Genomic DNA, 26,450 nt, shown 5'->3' with positions numbered 1-26,450 from the left:
GAAGTGGGAAAATGTAATTTTCTCCGATTAGAAAAAGTATAATCTAGATGGTCCAGATGGATTTCAACACTATTGGCATGATAAAAATTTGCTCAAAGAGACTTTTTCACCTCGCCATAGTGGAGGAGGGTCTTTAATGATCTGGGATACTTTCTCGTCAGTTGGGACCCTAAAGTTGCAAGTAGTGAAAGGCCGGTAAACATCATTGAAGTACATTTCAATGCTTGAAAATGCTTCTATCAGGACCGAAGGTCCACGTCTGTGTGGAAGAAATTGGATTTTCCAGCAAGACACCCCTGCGATACACACTTCTCGACAAGCACGAGAATACTTTTCTTCAAATATTATAAAATTGTTAGATCATCCAGCATGTTCTCCGGACCCCAATCCCATTGAAAATCTTTGGGGATGGATGGCAAAAGAAGTGTTCAAGGATGAAACTAGGTATGATTCGATAAAGGAACTTTCTGATTCAGTTTTAAGTACATGGGTAAAATTACTTCGCAACTGATAAAAAAACTTAGTCGCAAGCATGCCGAAGAGAATTTTTGAAGTAATTCGTAATAATGAAGGCTATACTAAATACCGAGACCCTTTTTAGTAATTTATAATTGCCTTTTGTTAGATAAATTATCAGTGGTCTTATCATTTTGACCAAGTGAAAATGTTTTTTTTTTAAATAATTATTAGATCCGGTTTAAGGTTTCGAATGAAGCAGATTTCATTTTCTCCCATTATATTTTCCCTTTTGGCAATGGTTTCAACCATTTGTTTGATTAAAAATTCGATAATATGCGTAAACGCTTACTTTCTTAAGTGGTCTTATTAATTTGACCAGGACTATATATATATATATATATATATATATATATATATATATATAGGTAGCATTTTTTCTCTAATGTGTGTTTCATTGAAGAATAGGGGCAATTCCTGTTTTATTTTTATTTTTTTGGGCTAGTGTTCGAACATTCTGCTCGAATATGAAAAGAAATTTGCCGTATTCGCGAACGTTTTCGACTTCCATAAGTCGTCGTAAGGCGAGGGATATAAAAAAAAAAAATTGCGTTAGTCAATTTAATGAAATGACGCTTAAAATCGTTTAAAATACTTCAAAGCACTTACGCGTGTCTTCCCCTTCATATTCAGCCTGATTGATGGTTGTTTTTGTTTTCATACGGATTAGTAGAGCTTCAATAATTGGGAGGCGTAGATCACAGTGTGAAACGGCTAAAACGGCGGTGTTTTTAATTAGCATGTCCTTAAATTCGGTTTTGGTGTGTGAGCCATATATATATATATATATATATATATATATATATATATATACCATAAGCATAAATAAAAACTGTAAACCGGAGATTTACATGTAAAAATTTATTTTTCGACAGTATACCTCCAATAAAGAAAAGCGTTAAAATATTCTTATTTCGCTCCATTATTGGTATTAAGCTCTACTCCTTACTTTCGTATCGAGCTTTTTTTATTTTTGTTTGGGATAAATCTAAACATTAATACTTGTATTGGAATACATATATATATATATATATATATATATATATATATATATATATATTTGTATAGTTATTTATATATGATCTTCAGATTTTCTTTATTTCTTGTGTTACTGAGGGCAATTCCTCTCTACATGGCTATACACCAAAGCGATTGTTATTTTTTTGTCTTTATTTTAAAGTATTTATCCTGTTTTCTCCTTGCTTTTCTTCTTCATTTCTTTGTTTCCTTATTGGCATTTTTCGTGGGTTTTTTTTTCTGCTTTTCTTTTCTTTTTTATTAATTTTATCGCATTCATTTCTTTTCTTTTTTATTTTGTTATGTCTTTTATTTTATTACATTATTTTTCTAATGATCTTTTTTTTCTTTCTCTTTAGTTTTATTGAATAATGAACTCACCCAGAATTATGATGTGTACTTCTGTAACACACTTTTGCTAATATACTTTTTGTTAACTAACTTTATTATTACTGATCTGCAAGACTATAAAGATTTCTTTTAATCGTATATTTTTGTTTTCATTTTTTCTTTTAACTAATTCATTTTCTTCCTCTTTCTATTTTAATCATTTTATTGTTGACGTTGTTCTTTCTTTCTGATTCTTTTATATTCTGTCTTTATTCCCCCCCCCCCGCTCTCTCTCTCCTTTTCTATCTGTCTGTCTGTCTTTCTCTCTTTCTTGTATCTCTTCAATATTAAATATAAACCTTCTTTTTCTAAATGCTTTTTTATTTTTTTTTTTTTTTTATATCTGGTGCTACCAGATCAGCAGGTTGTCTGGAGATACTGATCTAAAATGCAATAAGCATTGATGTTATTGTTTCCTCTTTTCCCTTTGCAAAACTCAATCATGTTCTGCAAAACCCCAAACAAAAAAAAATAATTTCCCTCAACAAAACAAGCAAATCAAACCCGAAGAATGAACATTTTAAGATATAAAGAACTTAAAGCATAAAATCTTTTTTAAAAAAATACTGGATTCTGCATTAAAAAAAGGGGTTGATGCGCTGTAAACTAAGCAACTAAACATATTTCTTCGATGATTGCTATTACGTTTATCCAATCATTATTTCCTTTCTTCTCTCTTTCGTTTCTAGTATTTTTCCATCTTTATTCAATGTCCCCTTTCTTTTCGTCCTTCTTTTTGACTTTCTTTTCATCATCATCATCATCATCATCATCATCGTCGTCGTCATCATCATTTAATCTTATTTCTTTTCATTTTTAATAATTTTCTCATATTTTTTTTTCAACCATTTTTCTTTCTTTCTTTCTTTTCTGTTCACGCAAAACATTGATTATTTGTGAAAGACATGAGAGGGAATTGATTTTCCGGTTGGTTGTTACCCAGAGATCATTGACTTCGAAAAACTTTGCAGTTGGTAGTACAAAATGGTGCCTTCAAGGAATATGAAAAATTGGAACAAGATAAAACAAATAAAAAAAATAATTTAAAGAAAACTAGAGAAATTTATGCATACAGACCCAGTTATCTGGAGGCATTAATATTCAAATATTATAAAGCAATACACACACACACACACACACACACACACACACACACACACACACGCATATATATATATATATATATATATATATATATATATATATGAAAGAGAGAGAGAGAGAGAGACTGATGATTCCTGAAAGGATGAAACACTAGTGTCTGTAGGTATTAGAAAATTATTATTGCAATAATTATGTCAGCTCCTTTAAGAAACTCGGTTCTTATTGTTGAGCATTTGAGCCTTTTAAAGTTGAAATGAAAGTCGGTCACTTAAGCTCACATGTGTACATCATGATGTTATAATCATTAGATCACTATGGACGGATTGTACGACATTTAAAAATAAATGTTTCAACGTTATTTCACGCGGTTGAGATTGGCCGTGAGGTTTGTTCCTTGCTAATGGAGTCAGAGATGGCTTCGTGGCCGGGTTCGAATCTCCCAACCTGCACTGATGGTGTCACGATAAAAATAAAGTCCCTTGATAGCCTTGCCGAAGCATCAAGTATTCAGCTACTGACAAGATTTGAATTACACTACAAATTCTGCTGCGCTGGATGAATGATAAAGATGTGAAAAGCAAAAACTTTCACACACACACACGCGTGCGTGCACGCGCACACACACACACGCGCGAGCGCACACACACATATATATGGAGTCAGATATGGCTTCATAGTCGGGTCCAAATCTCCCGACCAGTAGTAATCATGACACCCTGCAGTGATGATTCCCGAAAGGATGAAACACTAGTGTCTGTAGGTATTTAATAATTATTGTAGTAAATAATTATGTCAGCCCCTTTAAGAAACTTTCAAGTTGAAATGAAAGTCGGTCACTTAAGCTCACATGTGCACATCATGATGTTATAATCATTAGATCACTATGGACGGACGTCTTGACATTTAAAAATAAATGTTTAAATTTCAACGATATTTCTTGCGGTTATGTTATAATCATTAGATCGCTATAGCCAGATTTTACGACATCTAAAAAATAAATGTTAAAATTTAAGAGATATTTTGAGATTGAGATTGGCCGCGAGGTTTGTTCCTTGCTAATGGAGTCAGAGATGGCTTCGTGGCCGGGTTCGCATCTCCTGGCCTGTAGTAATCGTGTCACCCGGCACTGATGATTCCTAAAAAGATGAAACACTAGAGTCTGTAGGTATTTAAAATTTAGAAATTATTATTGTAATGATTATATATATATATATATATATATATATATATATATATATATATATATATATATATATATATATAGTAGAAATGGTAATTAGTAAAAACTGAAGGAAGTGCTCAATACTGTTGTAGAGCAAATATGCGTTTTATTTTTTTTTTATTACCGTATCTTTCTGTTAAGTTACATTATTGTTTCAGCTACCCGGCCGTTTTTTTTTTGGCCGTCTGTAGCTTCCTCAGACTTTTACAGAAATCCCATCATAACGAACATTTCTGTAAAAGTCTGAGGAAGCTACAGACGGCCAAAAAAAAACGGCCAGGTAGCTGAAACAATAATGTAACTTAACAGAAAGATACAGTAATAAAAAATAAAACGCAACGTATATATATATATATATATATATATATATATATATATATATATATATATATATACAACTGTTTTGTTTTTCCAAGGAACATATAAACTGTCTCTGATGAGTTGTTTTGTGTTTTTCCACCATTCAAAGAAACACATGTAAATAAGAATAGATATGTATTTGCCTTTGGAATGTTCACTGCCGATATATATGCTCTGAAAGTGTAAAGGCGTTTTCATGGAACTTAATTAAATGTGAAAATTGGAAAATATGTATATATGTTACATGCATATATTTATATAATCCAAAGTATATATATATATATATATATATATATATATATATATATATATATATATATATATATATATATTGTTCATTTTAAAAAAATCAGAGTTTTATTAGTAATATTTGTGTACAATTGTTTCAGCCAATCGCTAGTATTGAACTCATCACCATAGAAAAGGTGCATGAAGAAATAACCCGACAAGCAGCAAAATCAACTCCTTCACCATAGAGATTCCTAGATGTTGGAAAGTTTTCTACTTCATAGCTTCTTCCCTCAGACGGCTAGGCTTTGGAATTCCCTTCCTGTTTCCTGCTTCCCTGAGTGAACTAACATGCAGAAGTTTAAATGTAATGTGAACAGATATCTTGCTGCTCAACTCCCTAGATAGTGCCTCTGTAGACATGATCCCAAATAGTTACTCCTTACATTGAAGTGGCAGTATGCCTGATTTGAGGTGGCCAAGAGTAAATAAGTTGAAAAGGACAATGTAATATGCTTCTATATTTACATTCAGTTTCACTTTCAATTTGTAAACCTTTTGCATGAAATTATTATAAAACCAGCTGGATGCCCAGCATTGCCCGATCGGACTATACGCTTAAACATGATATTTTAATTTATGCAGATTGTGTACGTATGTATTATAGAATCAATCCTCTATTAAATATTATATACAAGGAATAATTTGCAAAAAAATAAATAAAATAAAATAAAATAATTAAAAAAATAATAATGATAATGTCGGTCATAAAATTTCGCCTGTGTTTGTTTAGAATATCATGTCAGCTGATATTTGGGCTTACGATGTTAAAAATAGTCTTTCTTCTATTCTAGATAAAAAAAAAAGAATTTATACAGTGGAAAATTTTATGTAACACCGACCAAGGTTGCACTAGTGTAACGAAAAATATACCCCTGTAAAAATTCCTTTTTATCTATAAGAAAAGGAAGACTTTTTAAGATTGGATTTTTTCTATTTTCGATACTTATCGGATGAATTTCCATACAAAACATATCTAAGAACACTGCCAGACATATAAATTAGCTTTGTGTTAAATTTGCAAGGAACTAACACACACAAATTGACTTTTATATAATAGATAGATAGCTAGCTAGCTAGCTAGATAGATAGATAGAGATCAACGGTGCCGTTAAAACTGACAACAATTTGATGAAACAAAGATGGCGATAATCAATTGTACTTCCAGAAACGTGTCCCAAATTAAAAAATGAATATACTTACGGATTAAAATTTAATTCTGGGAGCTTGGATGGAATATCGGAATCCAGGTATACATCAGGGGAAAGTTCCGACAGTGTGTTGGGTGTAGGATATTTTTCAAAATTGAAAGCAATTTCATCATAAAGATCTCGGATTTTATTTGCCAGTCTCTAAAAATAAACAAACAAATTAAGAAATGAAATAAACAAATAAATAAAAATAAGCAATCAATGATAAAGTTGAACAAGCAATCTTCATCCTTTCTACACAACCGCAAACCCTTAAAATCATACTCTTAAAATAATTAATGTCGAAATATTTTTAATGAAAACCCTTAAAATCATACTCTTGTAATAATTAATGTTGAAATATTTTTTTAACAAAACCCTTAAAATCATACTCTTAAAATAATTAATGTCGAAATATTTTTAATGAAAACCCTTAAAATCATACTCTTGTAATAATTAATGTTGAAATATTTTTTTAACAAAACCCTTAAAATCATACTCTTGAAATAATTAATGTTCAAATATTTTTTTAACAAAACCCTTAAAATCATACTCTTGAAATAATTAATGTCGAAATATTTTTAATGAAAACCCTTAAAATCATACTCTTGAAATAATTAATGTTGAAATATTTTTAATGAAAACCCTTAAAATCGTACTCTAGAAATAATGTTGAATATTTTTAATAAAAATCCTTAAAATCAAACTCTTGAAATAATTAGGGTTGAAATATTTTTAACAAAAAATAGAAAAGGAAAAATGTACAAAAGAAATTCTAAAGACAAAATGATGAACTTACATTTGCCGCTCTTTTCTTTTTTCTGAAATATTCTCCTAACTTTATTTTCATCCTCCGTACAATCTCTGTTCCATTTTTCTTCTCAAAGGTATAGTTTGCTTTGTCCAGGTAAGATTGACTGTGGTCTTTCTTTATTCCGTCACTTGCAAGCTATATAAAAAAAATTTAAAAAAATTGTATTCAAACCAAATAAATACATGTGCCAGTGTATGACGATCGCCTATCTGCTATGATTTAAACAGAGCAAAACTGCTTAAAGTATGCGAACGTTATTCAAAAGTAATGAGCATTAATTAGTATTCTGAAAAAATGAAATCATTTATGAAACGCAGTGATGAATGAAACAAGCAGCTGACGAGCAATATTAATTTCGCAGGAGAAATGCGTTACATATATTTCGGCTAAGTACTAAAAAATGCTTGTGAAATTTGGGAAAATGCCAAGAGATCTTTGATGATGGTGTGGTCATTCATTCATTCATTCATTCATTCATATTGTATGAATCCGAAGATTCTATTGTTGGCATTGGTTTCCCCGATATTTTTCTAGCGAGAATTCTTTCTAGAAAGACATCAGGGATTACGGGAGGGACCACATGAAGGTTGCCAACATCCTAAGTGAAAGTGATTTTTGTGGAATGAACTGCATTTGAACGTGGAACGCCCAGGTCTTTAGCCTGTGTCGTGTAATTAAGCATTAAACCACCGTCACCTCTCAATGGTGTGGTAAAAACGTCACATTGCCTCGACAGTTTGTAAAACTGAATGAAACATTACACATTCGTAGCTGGGTACATTACAGCCCAGACATTAACTTTAAATTCCTTTCTCTCTGGCTATCTTAAAGACATAGTTACACATGGATACTCTGGACCATCACAGAACAGAAGGAAGAAGTCAGGGATAAAGTCAGAGCCATACTTCAGTCGGTTAGTAAGCATGTCATTGATGAATTTTTGCCTCAAGAAATGCACAAAGCCAAATGCTGACTGTTGTATATAGTCAAGCAGTAGTTATCTCCCTTGTTCACTACACCTCATTTGAATGAACTGCAACCCCCACTTCCATACTAACACTACTTATAGCAGTCAGTCAACAAAAAGTTCTGGTTCTATACACATGTGTCCAGTTATTTCTTCTCATGCCATTATTAACATGCATAGCCTTTATAAGTGAATGGTATAGAAAATACAAAAGTGGCCATCTTGAATAACGAAAAAGAATGAAAAGACTATGGATATTATGTTTCTTAATTTTTTAGATAAAGATTGATAATTAGTATTCTTTGGATTATTCAGACTACTGTTCTCATCTAGAGTGTTATTTGCACAACGTTTGGGCCAACGTAACCTCTAACCTTATTCAGGTATATCTTGCCAAACGTCAGATTCTTTCGATCAAACTCGGGAATCTGTACAGAATTTCCATTTATTATTAATCCACAAGAGTAGCATGTTTTCATTCCATTAACCATGACCGTGTAGAAGTCTTAAGTAATTCACAGTTGTATTCTTAGTATCATCTGCACTGAGGATTGAACCAGAAAAGTGTCACAGAATTTACTTACAACAGAATTTACTTTATCCATTACGTCACGAGTTCTTAAGGACAATTCTAGTATGAAGTTTGTGAGCCATAAATTAGTAAATTGCGAATTATTTACGACTTTTACATGGTCATGGCTACCGGAACAAGAGCATGGAATGTGAATTAAATAAAGGGGCCTATTCAAAATTCTGTGCAGGTTCCCAAGTTTGATAGAAAGATCCCAAGATATACTTGATGAAGGTTGTAGGTCACATTGGCCGAAACGTTATGCAAATAACCAAATAACACTCAAGATGAGGACAGTCGTCCAAATAATACAAATAATACAAATAATACAAATATTGTGAATGTAAACACAATAAAGCAATTATCACCAAAGTTTCATTCATTTTGTTTTTTCAGAAAATTAAGAAATGAGACCCATTCAAAATCATGTCCCTTGGGGGGGGGGCATAGACTCATATTTCCAAAAGTACATATTTCAGCTTGGTATTGAATTTGATCTACTGTCATTAGATGCCAATGAAACCAGACTCAACCTTAAATTTGAGACGTTCTCTAAAATTAAAATCATTTAATTGATCTTGATCAACATTGGAATGAGAATTCTAGACATGAGGTTTAGTTTTTTTTTTTTTTTTTTACATAGGCTTCACCACATTATCAAGGCCAAGAGGCCACTCAAGGATAAGGGTTAAAGAGTGTACAGTAGAAATTGGACATTATAGTAATCATTAGTAATGAAAATTTGGTAAAGTTGATAACTTATATGGAACGGCTCATCAAGAACTTATTTACGTTAGACTTGAAGACAACCATATTGTAGTCAGCCGGAAAGCAGGAAAACGGAAGACAATTCCACAGGCGTGCAGTTCTAAGAAAAAAGCTTTGTTCATGGAATCTACGTTTAGGTTTAGGCACAGATAAAGAGTGGAGGGAATTATTGATAGTGTTTACAGCTAGACGAGTGTTTCTTGTGAAAGTTTGGCGAGGGGGGACCATAGATTGAAGCTCATTCGAACACTTTCCATGAAAATAACGATACATCAGAGACAAACTCGCAACATCTCTTCTGTGAGATAAAGGTTGCAAGGAAGAGAAAAGGACATCTCCTACGAGGCTATGAAGTCTATTTTGAACTCTATCAAGGCAGGCCAAGTCCTTTCTAGCAGCTCCTGCCCAGATGTGGCAACAGTATTCCATCCTTGGACGTACCTGGCTCTTATATCTTGATTTTGATATTCGCACGTGCACATAAATGTGATGTTGAACTGTTGTGTTTGGGGAATAAATTTTACCCATCCTGAAACAGGTATTTTTGTAGTATATATATATATATATATATATATATATATAAAGCTGAACGTCTGTGTGTGCGTCTGATCACGAATAAGCTCCTATGTGGTTGACTATTATAGAAAACTGATCACATATAATGATAGAAGATGTATCGAGACACAGGAATGGGTATGTTTGATCTGGCATAATGATGATTCATTAAAACTGTGGGGTCTGCGTACGCACCTGGTCCACAAAGTATGGAAATAAAAGATTTAAAAATTAGAAACAAACGTTTACAAGTGTTTTTGATATAGATGCACATAATAATACTTTGATAAGTATGTTTTAACTTAAATAGGGATGGTATAATAAAAGTGTGGGGTCTGCGTTCGCGCCTGGCCTCCATAGAATGGAAATAGGCACAAATTTTAATAAAGACTTTTCATATCTATCTGTGTAAGTATACTTTGATAATTATATTTCAGTTTGAAGAAATATGGTATAATAAAATTATGGGGTGTTCGTTCGCGCCTGACCTCCATAGAATGTAAATATGTCACAAAGTTTAACAAGGTTTTTAATATAGATCCACAGAATATTGTGATAAGTGTTTCAGTGTGAACAGGTATGGTATAATAAATTATGGGGTTTATCTATTTTATTTTTACTTTCATCATATTTTGCTTTGGTTTTGATACCCCCAAATTCGAAGCTATCTCTTTACAACCCTTCCTTTTCATAACCTCTCATACTTTCATAAATCAGAGTCCATTTTCTGTAGGCTGTTTTTGAACCCAGTCAACGACGGGTACTTTTGCTAGTATATATATATATATATATATATATATATATATATATATATATATATATATATATATATATATATATAATTCAGAATAAAATTATCTAACAATCAACTGGTATGGAAACCTGTGATTATAAGTTTTACAAGATATTACTGGCAGTAATATTCTATAAGTACTACCCCACCTAAATAATAATTGCTCGATATACAAGATAGAGCAAACAAATAAAATTTTAGTCATTCAACTTCAGACCATTACATTGTGATGTGGATTACTCAAAATACAGTTTGAATCATTTTACCACACTGCTATCAAAGACATTCACTTCGGATTTTACCATACAATTTGGATGTGAATTTTTATATCCTTTTCATTAACTTCCCTTACTCTATGAGATTTAAATGCTTAAACAACTTTTAATTGTGATTTTCCATGTCTCACTGACTTTAGAAAATAAGGTGTAAACCATTATAACTATTTGCTAATATTTTCTCCTCTGAAGAGATGGTAGACATCGAAATTTTAAAGGATAAAGAGTTATAATATTTGAAATGTATTCTTTGTCTTACATAGAATAATAAAAATCTTTTGATTTGAAATTCAAACATTTCATGTCATAAATTTTTAAATTCATTGAATGACTAAAATTTTATATATATATATATATATATATATATATATATATATATATATATATATATATATATATATATATATATATATTAGCGAAAGAGTGAGATAATGATCAAAGGAGATTAAAAATGACATTTGTTGGATAGAATAGTTATTATCCTGAGGTTTTTGTTTCCATAAAGGCAGAAAAGAAGAAATAAACACAAAGGTAGAAAGGGAGAGCCAGAGAGAGAGAGAGAGAGAGAGAGAGAGAGAGAGAGAGAGAGAGAGAGGGAGCGTGGATTTGAGTTCAAAGAATAATATTGTCTATTACAAGTCAAAAGAAGTCAACCAAAAGAAAAACTACTTTATGAATAAAAAACAAGAAATGTATAGACGGTTATTACTTGAAAGACATTTTTTTTCAATCTGCCTGAACAAGAAAAACGGGGAAAATATTTGCACCTTTTATGTATTCTTACGACGATCAAAATTAAGATATAAAGCGAGTAAACCTTATGTCTATAATCCTTATTCCAATTTTGATCAGAATCCATTACATGATTTTGATCCTTAGAAAACGTCTAACATTTAAGACTAAAGCTTAAGTGGTCTTGAGAAGTAATTTAAATTCAGGAAATTTTTCTTAATTTCTGTCAAATTCAATACAAATCTGAAATATTCGAATTTTGAAATGGGAATAGTATAGCTATTAAAACATTCAAAACTACAAAAACTACCGAATATAATAAATATTTATTAATTGATGTCAAATATCTATTATTTAAATTTAAACAAAAATCGGAAATGTCTGAATTTTCCCGAAGGATTTTCATCCGTTCTTTGCCTCTTTTTGTATAAAAATAAACTAAATATAACCTGTATTACTCACCTTTACTTCTAATAACTATATTTCAAAATTCATAATAATTGATTAATTAATTAAGGACTGAATTCTGTGCAAACAAATATATAAGCATGTGCACACACCTAACTTTATATATAACAGAGATATGTCTGCGAGTGCATACATATGTAAGGGAAACATCGAAAGGGATTTCTAATGACACTTGTTCAATAAAATATTGTTAGTTTATCTGTTTTTTGTTGTTTCCTTAAAGAAGAGCTCTTCAAAAAAAAAAAAAAAAAAAAAAAACATGCATGGAGTATTGTTGCCACATCTGAGCTGGTGCATCTACCACTAGTCTCTTCCTTTTAGATAGGGTTCAAAAAAGAATTGCCAATCTAATTGGTCCCACTTTATCAACTAAGCTCCAACCCCTGTCCCATCGCTGCAATGTTGTATCATTGTGCCTATTTTACAAATATTTTAATGGAATGTGTTCTGATGAACTCGTTTCATTTGTACCCCCTTGACGTACATATCCTTGACAAACCCGCTTAGCAATAAGATCTCCCCTCCCCCTTCACTGTTGATGTTCCTAAATGCCAGAAAGCTTTCTATTTTAATGGTTTCTTCCCTCGAACAGCTAGATTTTGGAATTCCCTTTCTGCTACCTGCTGCCCTGGCTGTGCTGATATGCAGAAGTTTAAATGTAACATAAACAAATATATTGTTAATCTTTCCTAGACATGGCCCCAAATAATAGCCCTTACGTCCAAGTAGTGATATGCTTTGTAAGGGGTGAACATGAGTCAAAAAAAAAAAAAAAAAAAAAAAGATGGGAACAGAGGAAGGGAAGAGTATCTAAGTTCAAAGAATAATATTGTTTTGCAGAAATTAATAGAATTTCCAACACACCCTCCACCAAAAAAAAAAAAAAAAAAATTACGTCATTATCTCCCATGGTTTGTCCCGTGTGATTTCTTCTCTCTTAATTTACTTGCCTGCTCATGAGAAAAACTAATAAACCAGGTTGTTTTAATATAGGGAAAATTCAGCTTTCCAAAAAGGGCACTCCAAACTGGGACAAAAATGAAAATTGTCTCAATCTAGAATTATTTCTCTCTTCACTGGCCAAGAACAGAACAGATACTATACTTAATTTGGAAAAATCAGAAGTGAAAATCCCATCAAAATTTCGACCATGACCAAACTTTTCATGGTTAAGATATAAGTCATATTCAATGTAAGACATCATTACTTACAATATGGACCAAATAGTGAGTCTTTACAAGTTATCAACAAAAGTTTGACTTTCACCTTTTCTATTACCTTGACCTTGAACATTAGCCTAGATATTTCAAAATTAAATCAGTTCTAAGTTAAACCATGACCAAGTTAGTGACATTGTTTTATGGCATATTAACCATTTTCGGGTTATATAATGTAAAATCCAGTCATTTGGGAAAATGATTTCATATTTCAAGTTCTTTATATCATCAAATATATATTCATGCTGATTGGTTTGGTTGTTTTGCTTATGGCATATCAACCCTTTTTGGGTTATTTAATATAATTTTGGAAAACGTTTTTATGCATCAAGTTCTTTGTATCGTCAAATATTTATTCATAGTTATTGGTTTGGTTGTTTTGTTCTGCAGTACATCAACCCATTTTGAGTTATATAGTATTTTGGAAAAAAAGGCTTTATGCTTCGAGCTCTTTATATCTTCAATTATTTATTCATGGCGTTTGTGAAAAAGGAAAAAAAACAAAAACAATAACATCAATTTTTAGTGCATTTTAGACCTGGATGCCAGTATCTTCAAGTGAGGGCCACATCCTGCCACCTCACATCTTCAAAGTCGGCTTGAAAGTCAACACCAAAGTGTATCTGGATGTATTGAAGAATGTGGTGATCCGTTGGTGCAATCATGTGGCCGCTGACAGACCCTGGGTGTGTCAGCAGGACTCGACACTAGTTTACAAGTCCAAAGAGACCCAGGCTTGGCTTCAGGAGTGCTCTGACTTTGTATCCTTCTCTCACAAGGTACCCTCCTCTCCTGACCTGAATCCACTGGACTACTTTGTTTGGTCATACGTCGAGAACATCACCAACATGACCACCCCCAACACCAAAGTCAGCGTGATCGCCGCCATCCACCGAGTATTTGCCAAGCTTCCTCCGGAGCTTGTGGAAAAGACATGCTTCCAATTCCAGATCCGTATTGAGACGGTAATTTAGGCTGAAGGCGACTACATTGAATAAATGTCAGTTCTATAACATAATCAAGTTACTTAAATTGATTTTTTGAATAAAAGTTTTAAAATAAAGCTGTAGTGTTGTTTTCTTTAGGGCTACAACTTTATCATTCCATCCTGTAACTAGAACTGTTTATATCTCTACTCTCAATGTTCCATTCTAGATTTTATGGTTTTTCTTTTTTTTCTTTTTTTTTTTTGCACAGTTTTATCTTTGTTCCTTATCCATTGGCTTGGATTTGACACAAATGGTTTTACCATTTTTTTTAAACTGATGTTAATCTACATTTTATGTACTAAACTTGTACGCATATTTTCAGTGGTGGTTCAATATTATTAAACAGGGCTAGTATTCAAAAGAGATAGAGGAACATTGTAGATTATTTGGGCAATTCATTACTATAAAACTGATTGTCATATATAAATATTTGTATTGAATTAGGCTAAACTGGGCTAGTGTTCAGGAAAGACACAATAGAATTATAAGTTACTTGCAAGGAAACCCAATATTGTCTAGGATTTAATGAGGATGAACAAATGCCCCACCCTCCCATACTTTTCTTATCATCGAAATCGGTAAAATCGCCTATTTTTTTTTTTAATCAAATCGATTGATTGTCTGCTCTAGTTAAGGACTTCTCTCCCACAGTGTACCGTAGTCAACATTATACTGTAGAGAATCTACTGCTGATTTTATGAAATTATCTGTAAATAATGGCTTCGCTTAAAGTTTAAAATGCAAAAATCGAGTACGAGATGGTTCCGTTGTGCTCTAAACCGGAACATTTATTTCAAACGCGCCTCTGTCTTATGAAAGAACCAACTGTTGATTTTCTTGAATTAAAGTTAAACGTACAAAAGTCAAGTATCATGGTTCAATCATGCTCTAAAACAACATCCATTTTGAACACGCACCCTGAAAAATCGAAAAACTCTGATTACAGAAGAAAGTCCGATTTTGACCAGAACACTTTTATACAACCTAACATCACAAGAAAAGCCCAGCCTATAAAGTCAACTTATAAAATAAAAGCTAAAAAAAGCCTATACAGTTGATTTTATAGGCTGGGCCTTTCTTGTGATGTTACGTTGTAAGAAAGTGTTTGGGTAAAAATCGGATTTCCTTCTTTAATTAGATTTCGATTTTCAGTATGCATTCCAATACAAAACCTATATAAGAGCACTCCGAGACTCATCAAGTATTTTTGTGTAAAATTTCGAAAAAGATCGGCCCAGGCGTTCCCGAGGCATAGAACACACACACACACACACACACACACACACACACACACACACACACACACACACACACACACACACTCTCTCTCTCTCTCTCTCTCTCTCTCTCTCTCGCTCGCTCTCTCTCTCTCACACACACGCACACACACACAAAAGTACACACACGCATACACACAGAGACAAAGCTCATTTTCTATAATAATAGGTAGATAGATAGATTTCGGTCAGTTGTAAGTATGGGATTATTTATTTATTTATTTTGAAATGTATTCTACAGAATTTTGCCCCACAGATAATCTGCCTGATAATCTCAATCTAACTTACATCACTGAATTAAATGTCTAAAGGTATCATAGCTTTTTTCAGACAAACATTTGACTTAAATACTAAAAACGAAATAACGAGTTTCATTAAAAAATGTATTGAATAAACATTTATAAGGTCATTAAGTATAATCCTTAGTCCTCCTCATCCATCGTTCAACAGATGTGCTTAAGTAATGTGTTTATCTTCTTATAATAACTCGCTTCATTCAACAAACAGACAATTGAAATAAAATATTCTTCTTACCATTGTATTAAAATTTCTTATACTTTTGAATATATGCAAATTGTATATACCTGGAACATAACCGATTCAGTTGACATAATTATTAGAGTATTCACTAACAGATTGGGAGACCAGCAACCAATTCTCAGCTGGGTCACACCAAAGGCTTAAAAAAAAAAATTATACTTGATGCCTTTTTGATAAATGTTAATTATTATTAGATGAGAATCAAAGGCAAGTCGCGTAATCATGGGAAAGAAGTAGTACCCTCTTCACCACGGTGTGATAACCAATGAAAAAGGAGCCTTTGGGTTAACCTTGACTAATGTCGACCAATTTATATTTTTTTATGTGTCTACAAGCAAAAGCAGCTGGCATTACCCGGAAGTAAAAGTTGAAAAAACTTGAAAGCTTGGGATATTTTTATTCAGCACAAATTATTTCTTTCTTCTTATTTGTTTCAGTGTCTTAATGTTACATAATGTTTTAGTCTTGTACGACACTTAGACTGAATCAAAGGATTGATGAAATATGATTTTCAACGCGGTGCTTTCAATAGGTTTCCAAACATTTTTATAAAGGCATTTGAAATTGTTGTAGACTCTTGAAAATTCGGTATGTTATTGCTACACATCTTATGAGACGGACCAATTTTTATGATTTCAGGTTTAAACGAACAGCTACAGCAGGAATTGGAATACACTCTACTAAAGCCTGATTGCCGCAGCTGGTGAATATCAAAAATGCGATCTGGATGTGATGACAATTAAGAATAACGATAAAGTTCTGTCTTACTCTTGGAGAAATTGTTACAGAAACGTATGGAATGCTTGAAACTGCTTTTGGACCATATTGTATGAATCAAGCATTAGTTTTTGAGTGGCATAAGAGATTTAAGGAAGGCAAGGAGTCTATGAGGTGTGGGAGGAGTATGGAAGACAGAACGCCAGAGTTGATTGGCCAAATAAAAAATTTTATGTATAAAGATCGTCATGTATCTATAGAGACAATAAACGCACAGTTTGATGTCAGTGTGAGAACTGCACACACAATTATTTGCAAGGAATTGAAGATGCAGATGATTTGCGTGAATGCACCTGTCCGCAACTCCATTCTTGTCACAGACTATTTGACCAAGATGAGCATCGAGACAGTCACTCACCCTATAGTCAAGACCTTGCCCCCTGTGACTTTTGGTTAGTCCCTAAGCTCAAGGAAAATTTTTGGAGAAAATTAAGAAGATGAAAGAGGTTGTAACGAGGGCTATTAACATGCTCACACCAGAGGATTTCCATGGGTTTTCTAGAAGTTGTTGGAATGGTACAACAAGTGCATTGCAGTCAGAGGAGATTACTTCAAAGGGGGACTAGAGTTTCATGTGTGTACTATCAATAAAAGTGTCCATACAAAAAAGTCTGGAAACTTATTGAACATGCCTCGTAAGTTTATAATTGGAACATTTTTTTTATATAAAAGAACAAACAGTTGTATAAGGATGGAACAAAGTTTTATCAGGTTTTTATTCTTCTATATGAAATATGAAATATGAAATATTTCTGAAGTTATGTCATGCTATTGTTGATAATGAAAAAACTATTTATCACTCAAGCTCAGTCTCAGTCTTTTCTATAAATACTATTATGGCATGTGTTCCGCAGAATTGTCCGATCTGTTATCTGCTTCCTTTGTTCCAGCTCGTTTGATTCGTTGGTCTAGTGGTCTTCATCAATTCAGTGTTTTAATACCTTATTGTAATTCAACTCCCTATTCCAGTAGCTTCTTTCCAAGGACTGCAAGCTTGTGGAACTCTCTTCCTGCTCATTGTTTCCTCTGTCTACAGTCTTAGTCTATTCAAGACTAAAGTTAATAGGGATCTCTTGTCTTTGCAATAATCAGCTTTCGTTCTTGTTAGCTTTTTACATCAAGTGGCTTCATGTCTTGTTTGGAGCGATTTCCATATAAAAAAATGCATTGTGGTCATTATTATCAAAGTACATCAGATCTATACATCAAATTAGTAAAATTCCAAAATGAAATTACGTCAAAATTTTTATCATGGCCAGGGTCATATAAAACGCAGGACCTCATTGGCTACAATATGGATCAATTAGTGAATCTCTACGATTAAACAGAATTGATGTTATCATCAACGGTGTGATTTTTATTTTTTCCTTGACTTTGATGTTTAGCCATAAATATCTCGAAATTAAATCAGTTTACATTAGACCATGATCGATATTTTGACCAAGTTTGGGACGATTGATCAAGCGATATTGACTCTTGGCTGTAGAGAAACAAATGAATACAGTCTTCTTAGCGAAAGTAATTAGCTATCATTGAGATGTAAAGTGCTGCAACAATCTGAACGTGTTAGAATGTAATTGTTATAAGTGTTAGACAGGTTGTATTATGAGGCACCAAATGTTACTCTCCTTCTCTCTCTCCTCTCTCTCTCGCCCTCTCTTTTCATGAAACAATACTTAGTACAATAAGAAGTATATATGTTTTTTTAGCAATTATCTTTGCGTTGTAATAATTAATAACAGGCAAGATTATCCCAGCTACCAAGATGATCCCTCATCAACAAGAAACTCCACTTACAAAAACAAGGAAACCCTGATAAGCAGAAGAAGAGAGAGAAGAAAAATTATAACCCAAAGAATTGCCATCATTTAGTACTAATATGGAGTTATTTTTAAAGATTTTACTTAAAGTATTTGATTCCAGTTTCGAAAAGAAGGAACATTATATATATGTGTGTGTGTGTAAGGAAACAAACTAAGTTCATCAACTTATTCATAACTCGCATTTAGGTAAAAATGCACTTACGTATAAATAATTGAATTCATTCAAAAGATATCGCGAACAAAAACAAATAAATAACATCTACATAAAAAAAATATATATATATATATCCAGCAGTCACGCGAGATAGGACAGGTTTAAGCTTCTTTTCATGGTGCCCCGATTTCGAATCTTATTAGATTCAGCCACTCTGATGAGTCGTAGAGGATGAAACACTGGTCAGTGGATAATTATATTTTAAAACAATATATATAAGTGAACGTGTCTGTCTGTCTGTGTACATTCCCCTACGCAATAACTCTGTCAATTTTTAGTCTACAGACTCGAAATTTGATATACATTCTACTACGATTTGGGAAAATCGATGTGATCGGTTTTCGGCCGAAATTTGGCGTTTAAGGGGTCAAAGTTCAACGATTTTACCTTTGAGAACTCTACCAAACTCCTCCGACAATTTTGGGTCTAAACACTTGAAATTTTAGATATAGGTTCCTTGGACATGGATCTAACTTAATAACTCAAGAGTGCTCAATACAGAAGTCGAGCAAGTTATATTTTCAATTTGTCTTTACATAAGCAGTAATTTGTTGCTACACAGTCATGACTTTATTTCGATCTTCTAGTATTTAGTAACTAGAGATCTCATTTGAGAATTCTGCTTTCGTAAATAAGTATTGTTGCCTGAAGAGGTCTCTAGTTACTAAATACTAGAAGACCGAAACATGCTCATGGCTGTGTAGCAATAAATTACTGCTTATCTAAAGACAAATTGAATATATAACAAATTGAAAAATAACTTTGTATCATCAGCTAGAAGTGAAATGAAAATACTTAGCTCCCATCTAAGCTAAGGCCACATGCTTATCAAAGCTTTACAAATTAACCGACTTAAATGTATAAATGTATACTTAAACGTATATATATATATATATATATATATGTATATGCATAAAGAATTAAAGGATACACATTAGTTTGACTTATGCTTACCGGGTTCCAATTTTTAATTTTGACAACTTAGTAGTTTTTTTTTTCAAGCTAAAACCAAAATCGAATTTGGCCCATATATCAAGTTTCAATCTGTAGACTAAATATTGACAGAGTAGTTTGGTAGAGACCGTTCCTCACTCACAGGCAAACACACACAAAGGTACTTATATATATATATATATATATATATATATATATATATATATATATATATATATATATATTAGACATTAAGAGGAGATACAATTGCTCGATTCTGGGTTCTAGCTTTATCATAGAAAAGTGTATGTGAACGGGTATTTATATATATATATATATATATATATATATATATATATATATATATATATATATATAAAACTCAAATGACCTTGTAACGATGTATGTAACCCACATTCCGGTTTACGACATCCGGTTGCGCATGCGTGTATGACCTGCGCACTGAAATATTAACGTTATTATTTCGAAATTATTATTTAACATGGGAAGAGTGGGGCTTAAAATATGAACGATGTAAAAAAAAAAGCAGACAGCTATTAACAATTGTTTATTTAGATAATTTAAAGGCGAAAAAAAAAAAAGAACAATTGGGACGCTGAAATATTAACGTTATTATTTCGAAATTATTATTTAACATGGGAAGAGTGGGGTTCAAAATAAACAAAAAACAAAAGAAAAATTGGGACGCTGAAATATTAACGTTATTTTTTCGAAATTATTATTTAACATGGGAGGAGTGGAGTTTAAAATAACTTAAACGTAATACAGAAATGAACGATGTAAAAAAAAGCAGATATATCAAAATTTGAACTTAACTATAATAAGTATTATGGTATCTGTTCAGTGCACATTTACCTATAAGTATGGCCAACCACTTATAATTCAGTAACTGTATTTTTTTTTTTTTTCAAAAATAATCAATTATAATAAACAGTCGACTCATAGAAATCTATCTATATTCTTTTTTCATTTTAATATACTTTCATAGAAATGTTTCTGTTATGTAAAAAAAAAACTATTTTCTTTACGTCACAAGTGTCACGCTCATACATGAATTCCATAGCTAACATACTGACCCAACGGGTCACGGGTAGTCTAGTATATATATAAAGTTAGGTATGTTTACTACATGCTTATATATTTATATGTAAAGACATATAAATATATAAGCATGTAGTAAACATACCTAATTTTAATTCAGCACTAAACATATTAACCGGTCATCACGCAACAGCTGCTAGGTGTGTTAGTGGTCCAAATATAGGCTATATTTTGTTTAATTTAGTTTGTAGGGGAAAAGAAATTTAAGAGAAATTAAATTCCTCTGCCTCAAACAAAATAACAATAAAATGAGAAATAAATCACAATGACATCTCCTTCTCGTTTAAAATGCGCCACATTTATTTTTCAGCAAAATAACAAGATGAACAAGCAAAGTCCGACCAGTAAGAGTTGTGAAATCATTGAGGTTAGAATATTCAAATTAGGTGAAAATCCTTTGTGGAATTACTAAGATTAAAAGGTCATGTTAGATGAAAGTCCTTCCTTAAAATAATAAGATTGTAAGGTGAAAGTCTTTTGTGAAAATAATGTCCTTATTTCAAGGTTTTTGTTTTAACTGGCGCAGTTCGCCTTATTCAAAAGTTGCACGAGGAAAGTAGTCCGCTGTTAGCAATTCTTATAGAAAATGTACATAATGGGTGCGTGTGTGCATAAGTGTGCTTTTTTTTATGCCCGCGTGGCGTGTGTAATTATGGTTTCGACAGATTTGAAAACAACGATGAGATGAAAACAAGAGACATGTTCTCATGTCAAGTTGGAGCGAAGAGAGAGAGAGAGAGAGAGAGAGAGAGAGAGAGAGAGAGAGAGAGAGAGAAAGAAAGAAAGAATGTTTGTTGCGTTTAAATACTTTTTGAATCGGATTCCAGCACAAGATTGCTGTTGCTGATATTTGGTTTGGGAAAGCGTTAAAAAGCACTCTTCTAAAATTTCTCATTAGCTGATATTGTCACGTGGTATTGTCTTCACCTACATCCACCAGAAGTATGTCCATTTTGCTTTTGTGATTGTGAGAAAAGCGGGCGGGCATATTTAAAATTATGTCGTTGCTAGAAAAACTTATTTTTGTGCAAATGCGCGGGGAAATTAAAATCAATGAACGGTTATTTATTTGCGCGCACGCCCGCGCGTGTGTGTGAGTGACAGCACAAGTTTTAGGCAAATGTGGTAAAAATTGGTGAAAGCCTTTGTGATAATTCAGATATCTCCGCTGTTCGTCAAAGTCTGGAATTATATTTCATGTATTTAAATGTGTATTGCTTCAGTGAAGCCTTTTTATGGCTACAATGAAACGCCCTGCAGTTACAGGTATCGTCTGCTTCTCTCCGTGTCCGACATGTTTCTACATCGGGCGAGCACTTTAAAAGTTCACGCCTTGATCTTTGTTCTGCATCTCCCTCTTCTGGCTTACTTTTAAACCAAGGGTAGATAACACATAACTTTTACTCTACAATCTTTCGATGATGTAACCATACTTGAAAGGTGATATTTTCAGCTTCTTGAATTAGATGGATGATGCCCTGCTGCGTTCCATCAAATCCGGTGTGTGTACGAAGAGGAAATAATTGCGATAAGTATGCTATGTAAGTAATCAATATATGATCAACAAATACGTTGATTACTTCATTTGAGAATGATACGACGGTAACATGGCAGAATAGGGGAAGAGGAGCATGTTGCGTGGAGGGAGAAGAGTCATAGAAATATGAACGGAATCAGTTATGTTTTCAGGTTTAGTAATCAAGTATTGATTGTATTGATTACCTGTCGCTATGGGCTGGAGGATAACTTCACACAGGCACACGCACACAGACACATATAGATGCACGTATACAAATACACATACAAACATTCGAATGTACATACCCAATCACATACGCAAACGTGCTCACATACAAATACATATATATGCACACACACACACACACACACACACACACACACACACACACACACACACACACACACACCTGTAAACATGTATAAATAGAAAAATGTGCATGTAGGCACTTTTTTTTCTTTTTTAAGTTTCTTCCTTTGAAGATTGTAACGTTGGGTATGGAGCAGCCGAACCAGCTGCCAACATTGCCCTGCTTTTTTATTGAAACCAACCGAGAGCTCTTTTTAGTATCCTCGTTGTTTCCTTAAGTGCAATTGTCTGAATCTCTTTTGCGCTTGGTTCACCAGAAATAATGGTTAGGTAGGACTTTAGGTTCTTCTTCATAAGCCCTGTGACACCTATAATAATTGGTATGATTGATATCTCCAATGCACATATGCACACGCATGCATACACACTAACATATACATACACAAATTAATACATGCACCACACATACACACATAACCATACATAATCACAGACAACCACATAAGCACACTCATATGCAAATACATGCATGTTAGGAAATTAAAAAAGTGGATCTTGTGTCTACTTTCGTCAGTTTTGTAACTCTTGCTTCCATTATTTTGTTCTTTAGTTCTCACATTTCATGAACGATGTTTCTGACAAAGGGGGAAGAATTGTTGTTTTCTGAGTCGGAATATAACACTTAACGTTGACTAGTTTTTTGTTTTTTTACCTTGAACTAATATTTTATTTTTAGCTCCTTAAATCAAATGGTTTTATGCCTTGTCTGGAGTGATTTACATAAAAATAATACTAATGAAACTTATATATATTCACATGCATACACACTGACATATAAATACACAAGTAAGTACATGTCCCATGTGCAAATGATAATACATAATTACAATCATATATGCACACATATATGCAAGTACATACATATTTATTAAAGACATATATTCACACAGCTTGATAAACATGCAATTCATACAGCTAAGCTTGATGCATTTTAGAATGATACAGCTTTGAAACAAATAGATAAATATTTGGCAGAAAGGAATTTATGGTCAATAACAATAAACAATAAAAAATATGTGTCTCATTTCAAATGTCAAAGATGACACAATTGTCTAGTCAGAAGAGGTTAACGTTTTAGAAACAAAGAAAACAGTTGGCCATATAGGTAACGACGGAATCGAATAAGAAATTCAGTCAGAGTTAGGGAGCAAGCAACAGACAGTCAAACAAGAAGTCCACAAGATAACCAGAGAGTCGGTTCTGGAAACCGAAGCAGAGTTATCAAATGTAGCTCCGAGAAAAGATGTTTCGGCCATGTGACTCGATCTGATATGTATCTAAAAATAAAGTGACATTTAAAACTGTAGCAAGGAGTTATCTCGTGTGTTCCATTTGTATTTTACTCGATTTTTAAGGTATGTATTCCAGCGTCCGCAAGATGAGAGTGAACTAATGGCCAGAAATGATAACAAAGAAACACTACTGAAGATATACTTGTCTATAGCCTTCTTGATAGCAAGGGGTGTTTTGCTGGACTAAGGTTAGTCGTCCATTTACAGAATTGCCATATTGAATAGTTTATTGCATGTGTTAAACACCCACATACACACCGATTTCACACACATATACACACACTTGTAACACGTCATTATTTTGTGCCATAAAAAGAACGGTGTTTACTTTATATACATTATACATCATAAACTACGAATTTTTGCACATTATATAACCCAGCAAGTAACACCGCCCTTTCACTGTAGAGGTCCCTAGATACTGAAAAACCTTCTACCCTAATAGCTTCTTCCCTAACTTCCCAAACTGCTCGAGATTGGAATTCCCTCTCTGTCTCCAGCTTCCCTGATTGTACTGACATGCAAAAATTTAAATGTAATGCAAACTGACATCTTATTGTTCAACTGTGTAGATACGGCTCCCAAATAGTAGCCCATTACGTCCAAGTGGAAATGTGCCTTGTTTGGGGTGATTAACAATAACACATGGTGGCTTCCTTCAGGTTTGACAGACTATAGAGACCCACTGTAAAGGTGCCTGCGAGTGGAATTTTTGTGGCAAGAATTGCGCAATCTCCAACCACACCTCTCCTAAGTCGACATTGTTAATACCAGTTGCAAGTGGAGGTTCGGGACGACTGGAAACAATGCCGAGAAAAGCGGAGAGCACATATAGCACCTAGAATTCCAAAATGGTCACCCATTTAGTACTTGCCATACTCAATGTTGCTTAACTTTGGTGATCTGATGAGAACCTATGAGTCAACATTATTATGCCATAAGAATAACAATAGGCTTCCTTCAGTCTTGACAGACTATGGATACCCACAGTAAGGATGCCTGTGCGTGAAATATTTTTGTGGCAAGAGTTGTGCAATTTCCAACCCCACCTCTCCTGAATTGGCATTGTTAAATACTAGTAGCAAGTGGAGGTTCAGGACGACTGGAAACAATGTCGAGATAAGCGCAAAGCACATACATAAGAATAACACACACACACACACACACACACACACACACACACACACACACACACAAGAAGCATACCAAAATCCTTAGAAACATACACACATATATGCAAACCGATGTGCATGTGCACTTTTGTGCAATTTAAGTGTGATTTAAATTCCAGTCAAAATCTTGTTCAGTGGAGAATGCATATTCTCTCGTTAGTCCCTTTATAAGAAAACCAGAAGAGAAGCGTGCATACTAAATTTAATGTTCCTAGGTCTAATAGGTGAAAAGTTGTTAGATGACACGTAGACAGATAGACACACATATCTCATATTAGTATAGATTTGTCTGTAAACCGTAGACGCTATATACAGTTGCAACTTGTGGGAGAGTGGAAGAAGAAGGCGGGAAGGCAAAGAGAAGGAAGGAGGGAAGTGAGACAGTTGCTTTAAATAACAGGAAGTGAAAGTGTGAGGAGAAAGAGGTGAATGAAATGGATTTAAATTCTAATTACATATCCGATAGAGTGAAAGAAAAAGGGATGTGGTTAAGAGGAAAAGAGAGATAGAGAAAGAGAGAAAGAGAGGGGTGTACTATTAGTCAATTTAAACAAAATATTATAAGGAACATACTTTTTTTGTAAATAATAATTTTATATTCCATGTTACTGTCAGAGGGAAAAAGAGAAAAAGAGAGACATCGAGAGAGAAAGATAGATAGTGTATGTGTGTGTGTGTGTGTGTGTGTGTGAGAGAGAGAGAGAGAGAGAGAGAGAGAGAGAGAGAGAGAGATGGTACTATTAGTCAATTAAAAAAAATATTATTTATATGCAACGTACTTTTTTGTAAATATCGATAAATCACTTTTAATCAACATTTTTAAATCCATGAAATGTATTCTAAATTATTTCAACTGTTATCATCTACTAGAGGTAATCCTATATCTCGATAAAGATGTCTGTGTATGAGGCATTGTTACCAAATCTAGGCTTGTATGCCAACCACTAACATCCCCTTCTTGAAGAACATCTAACTTAATATGTCCCACTTTCCTTCAATGTTGTCATCTACTTATTTCATGTATGTCATGAACTTTCCATCACAGCTAAGCTTTAATTAGGATCAAGATGGATACGTTTTTACTTTCAATTCCATCCATTATGCTTTTCTTTCTCCTTTTTACTTTTTCTTTTTCTCCTACTCTCAGTCTCTTTTTCTTTTTATTTATGTCATTTA

General features: G+C 33.2%; 1 protein-coding gene across 1 annotated transcript in view; it reads right to left on the bottom strand.

Moving 5' to 3' along the window:
* The window catches only part of LOC145288040 (voltage-dependent calcium channel subunit alpha-2/delta-1-like), a 190,070-nt gene that overhangs the window by 67,839 nt on the left and 95,781 nt on the right, over positions 1 to 26,450 (bottom strand). Inside the window, exons 2-3 of the mRNA XM_080136058.1 lie at positions 6,887 to 7,036; positions 6,101 to 6,249 (exon numbers count right to left, since the gene is read on the bottom strand). Of these exons, the coding sequence (XP_079992184.1) occupies positions 6,101 to 6,249; positions 6,887 to 7,036 (299 nt within the window). The remainder of the gene's footprint in view (positions 1 to 6,100; positions 6,250 to 6,886; positions 7,037 to 26,450) is intronic.

This window comes from Euprymna scolopes, chromosome 11 (genome assembly GCF_053919585.1).
Source record: "Euprymna scolopes isolate OS-2025 chromosome 11, ASM5391958v1, whole genome shotgun sequence".
Taxonomy (NCBI): domain Eukaryota; kingdom Metazoa; phylum Mollusca; class Cephalopoda; order Sepiida; family Sepiolidae; genus Euprymna; species Euprymna scolopes.
Note: the sequence above shows the minus strand (reverse complement) of the source record. Positions and strands in the feature narration are given on the sequence as shown.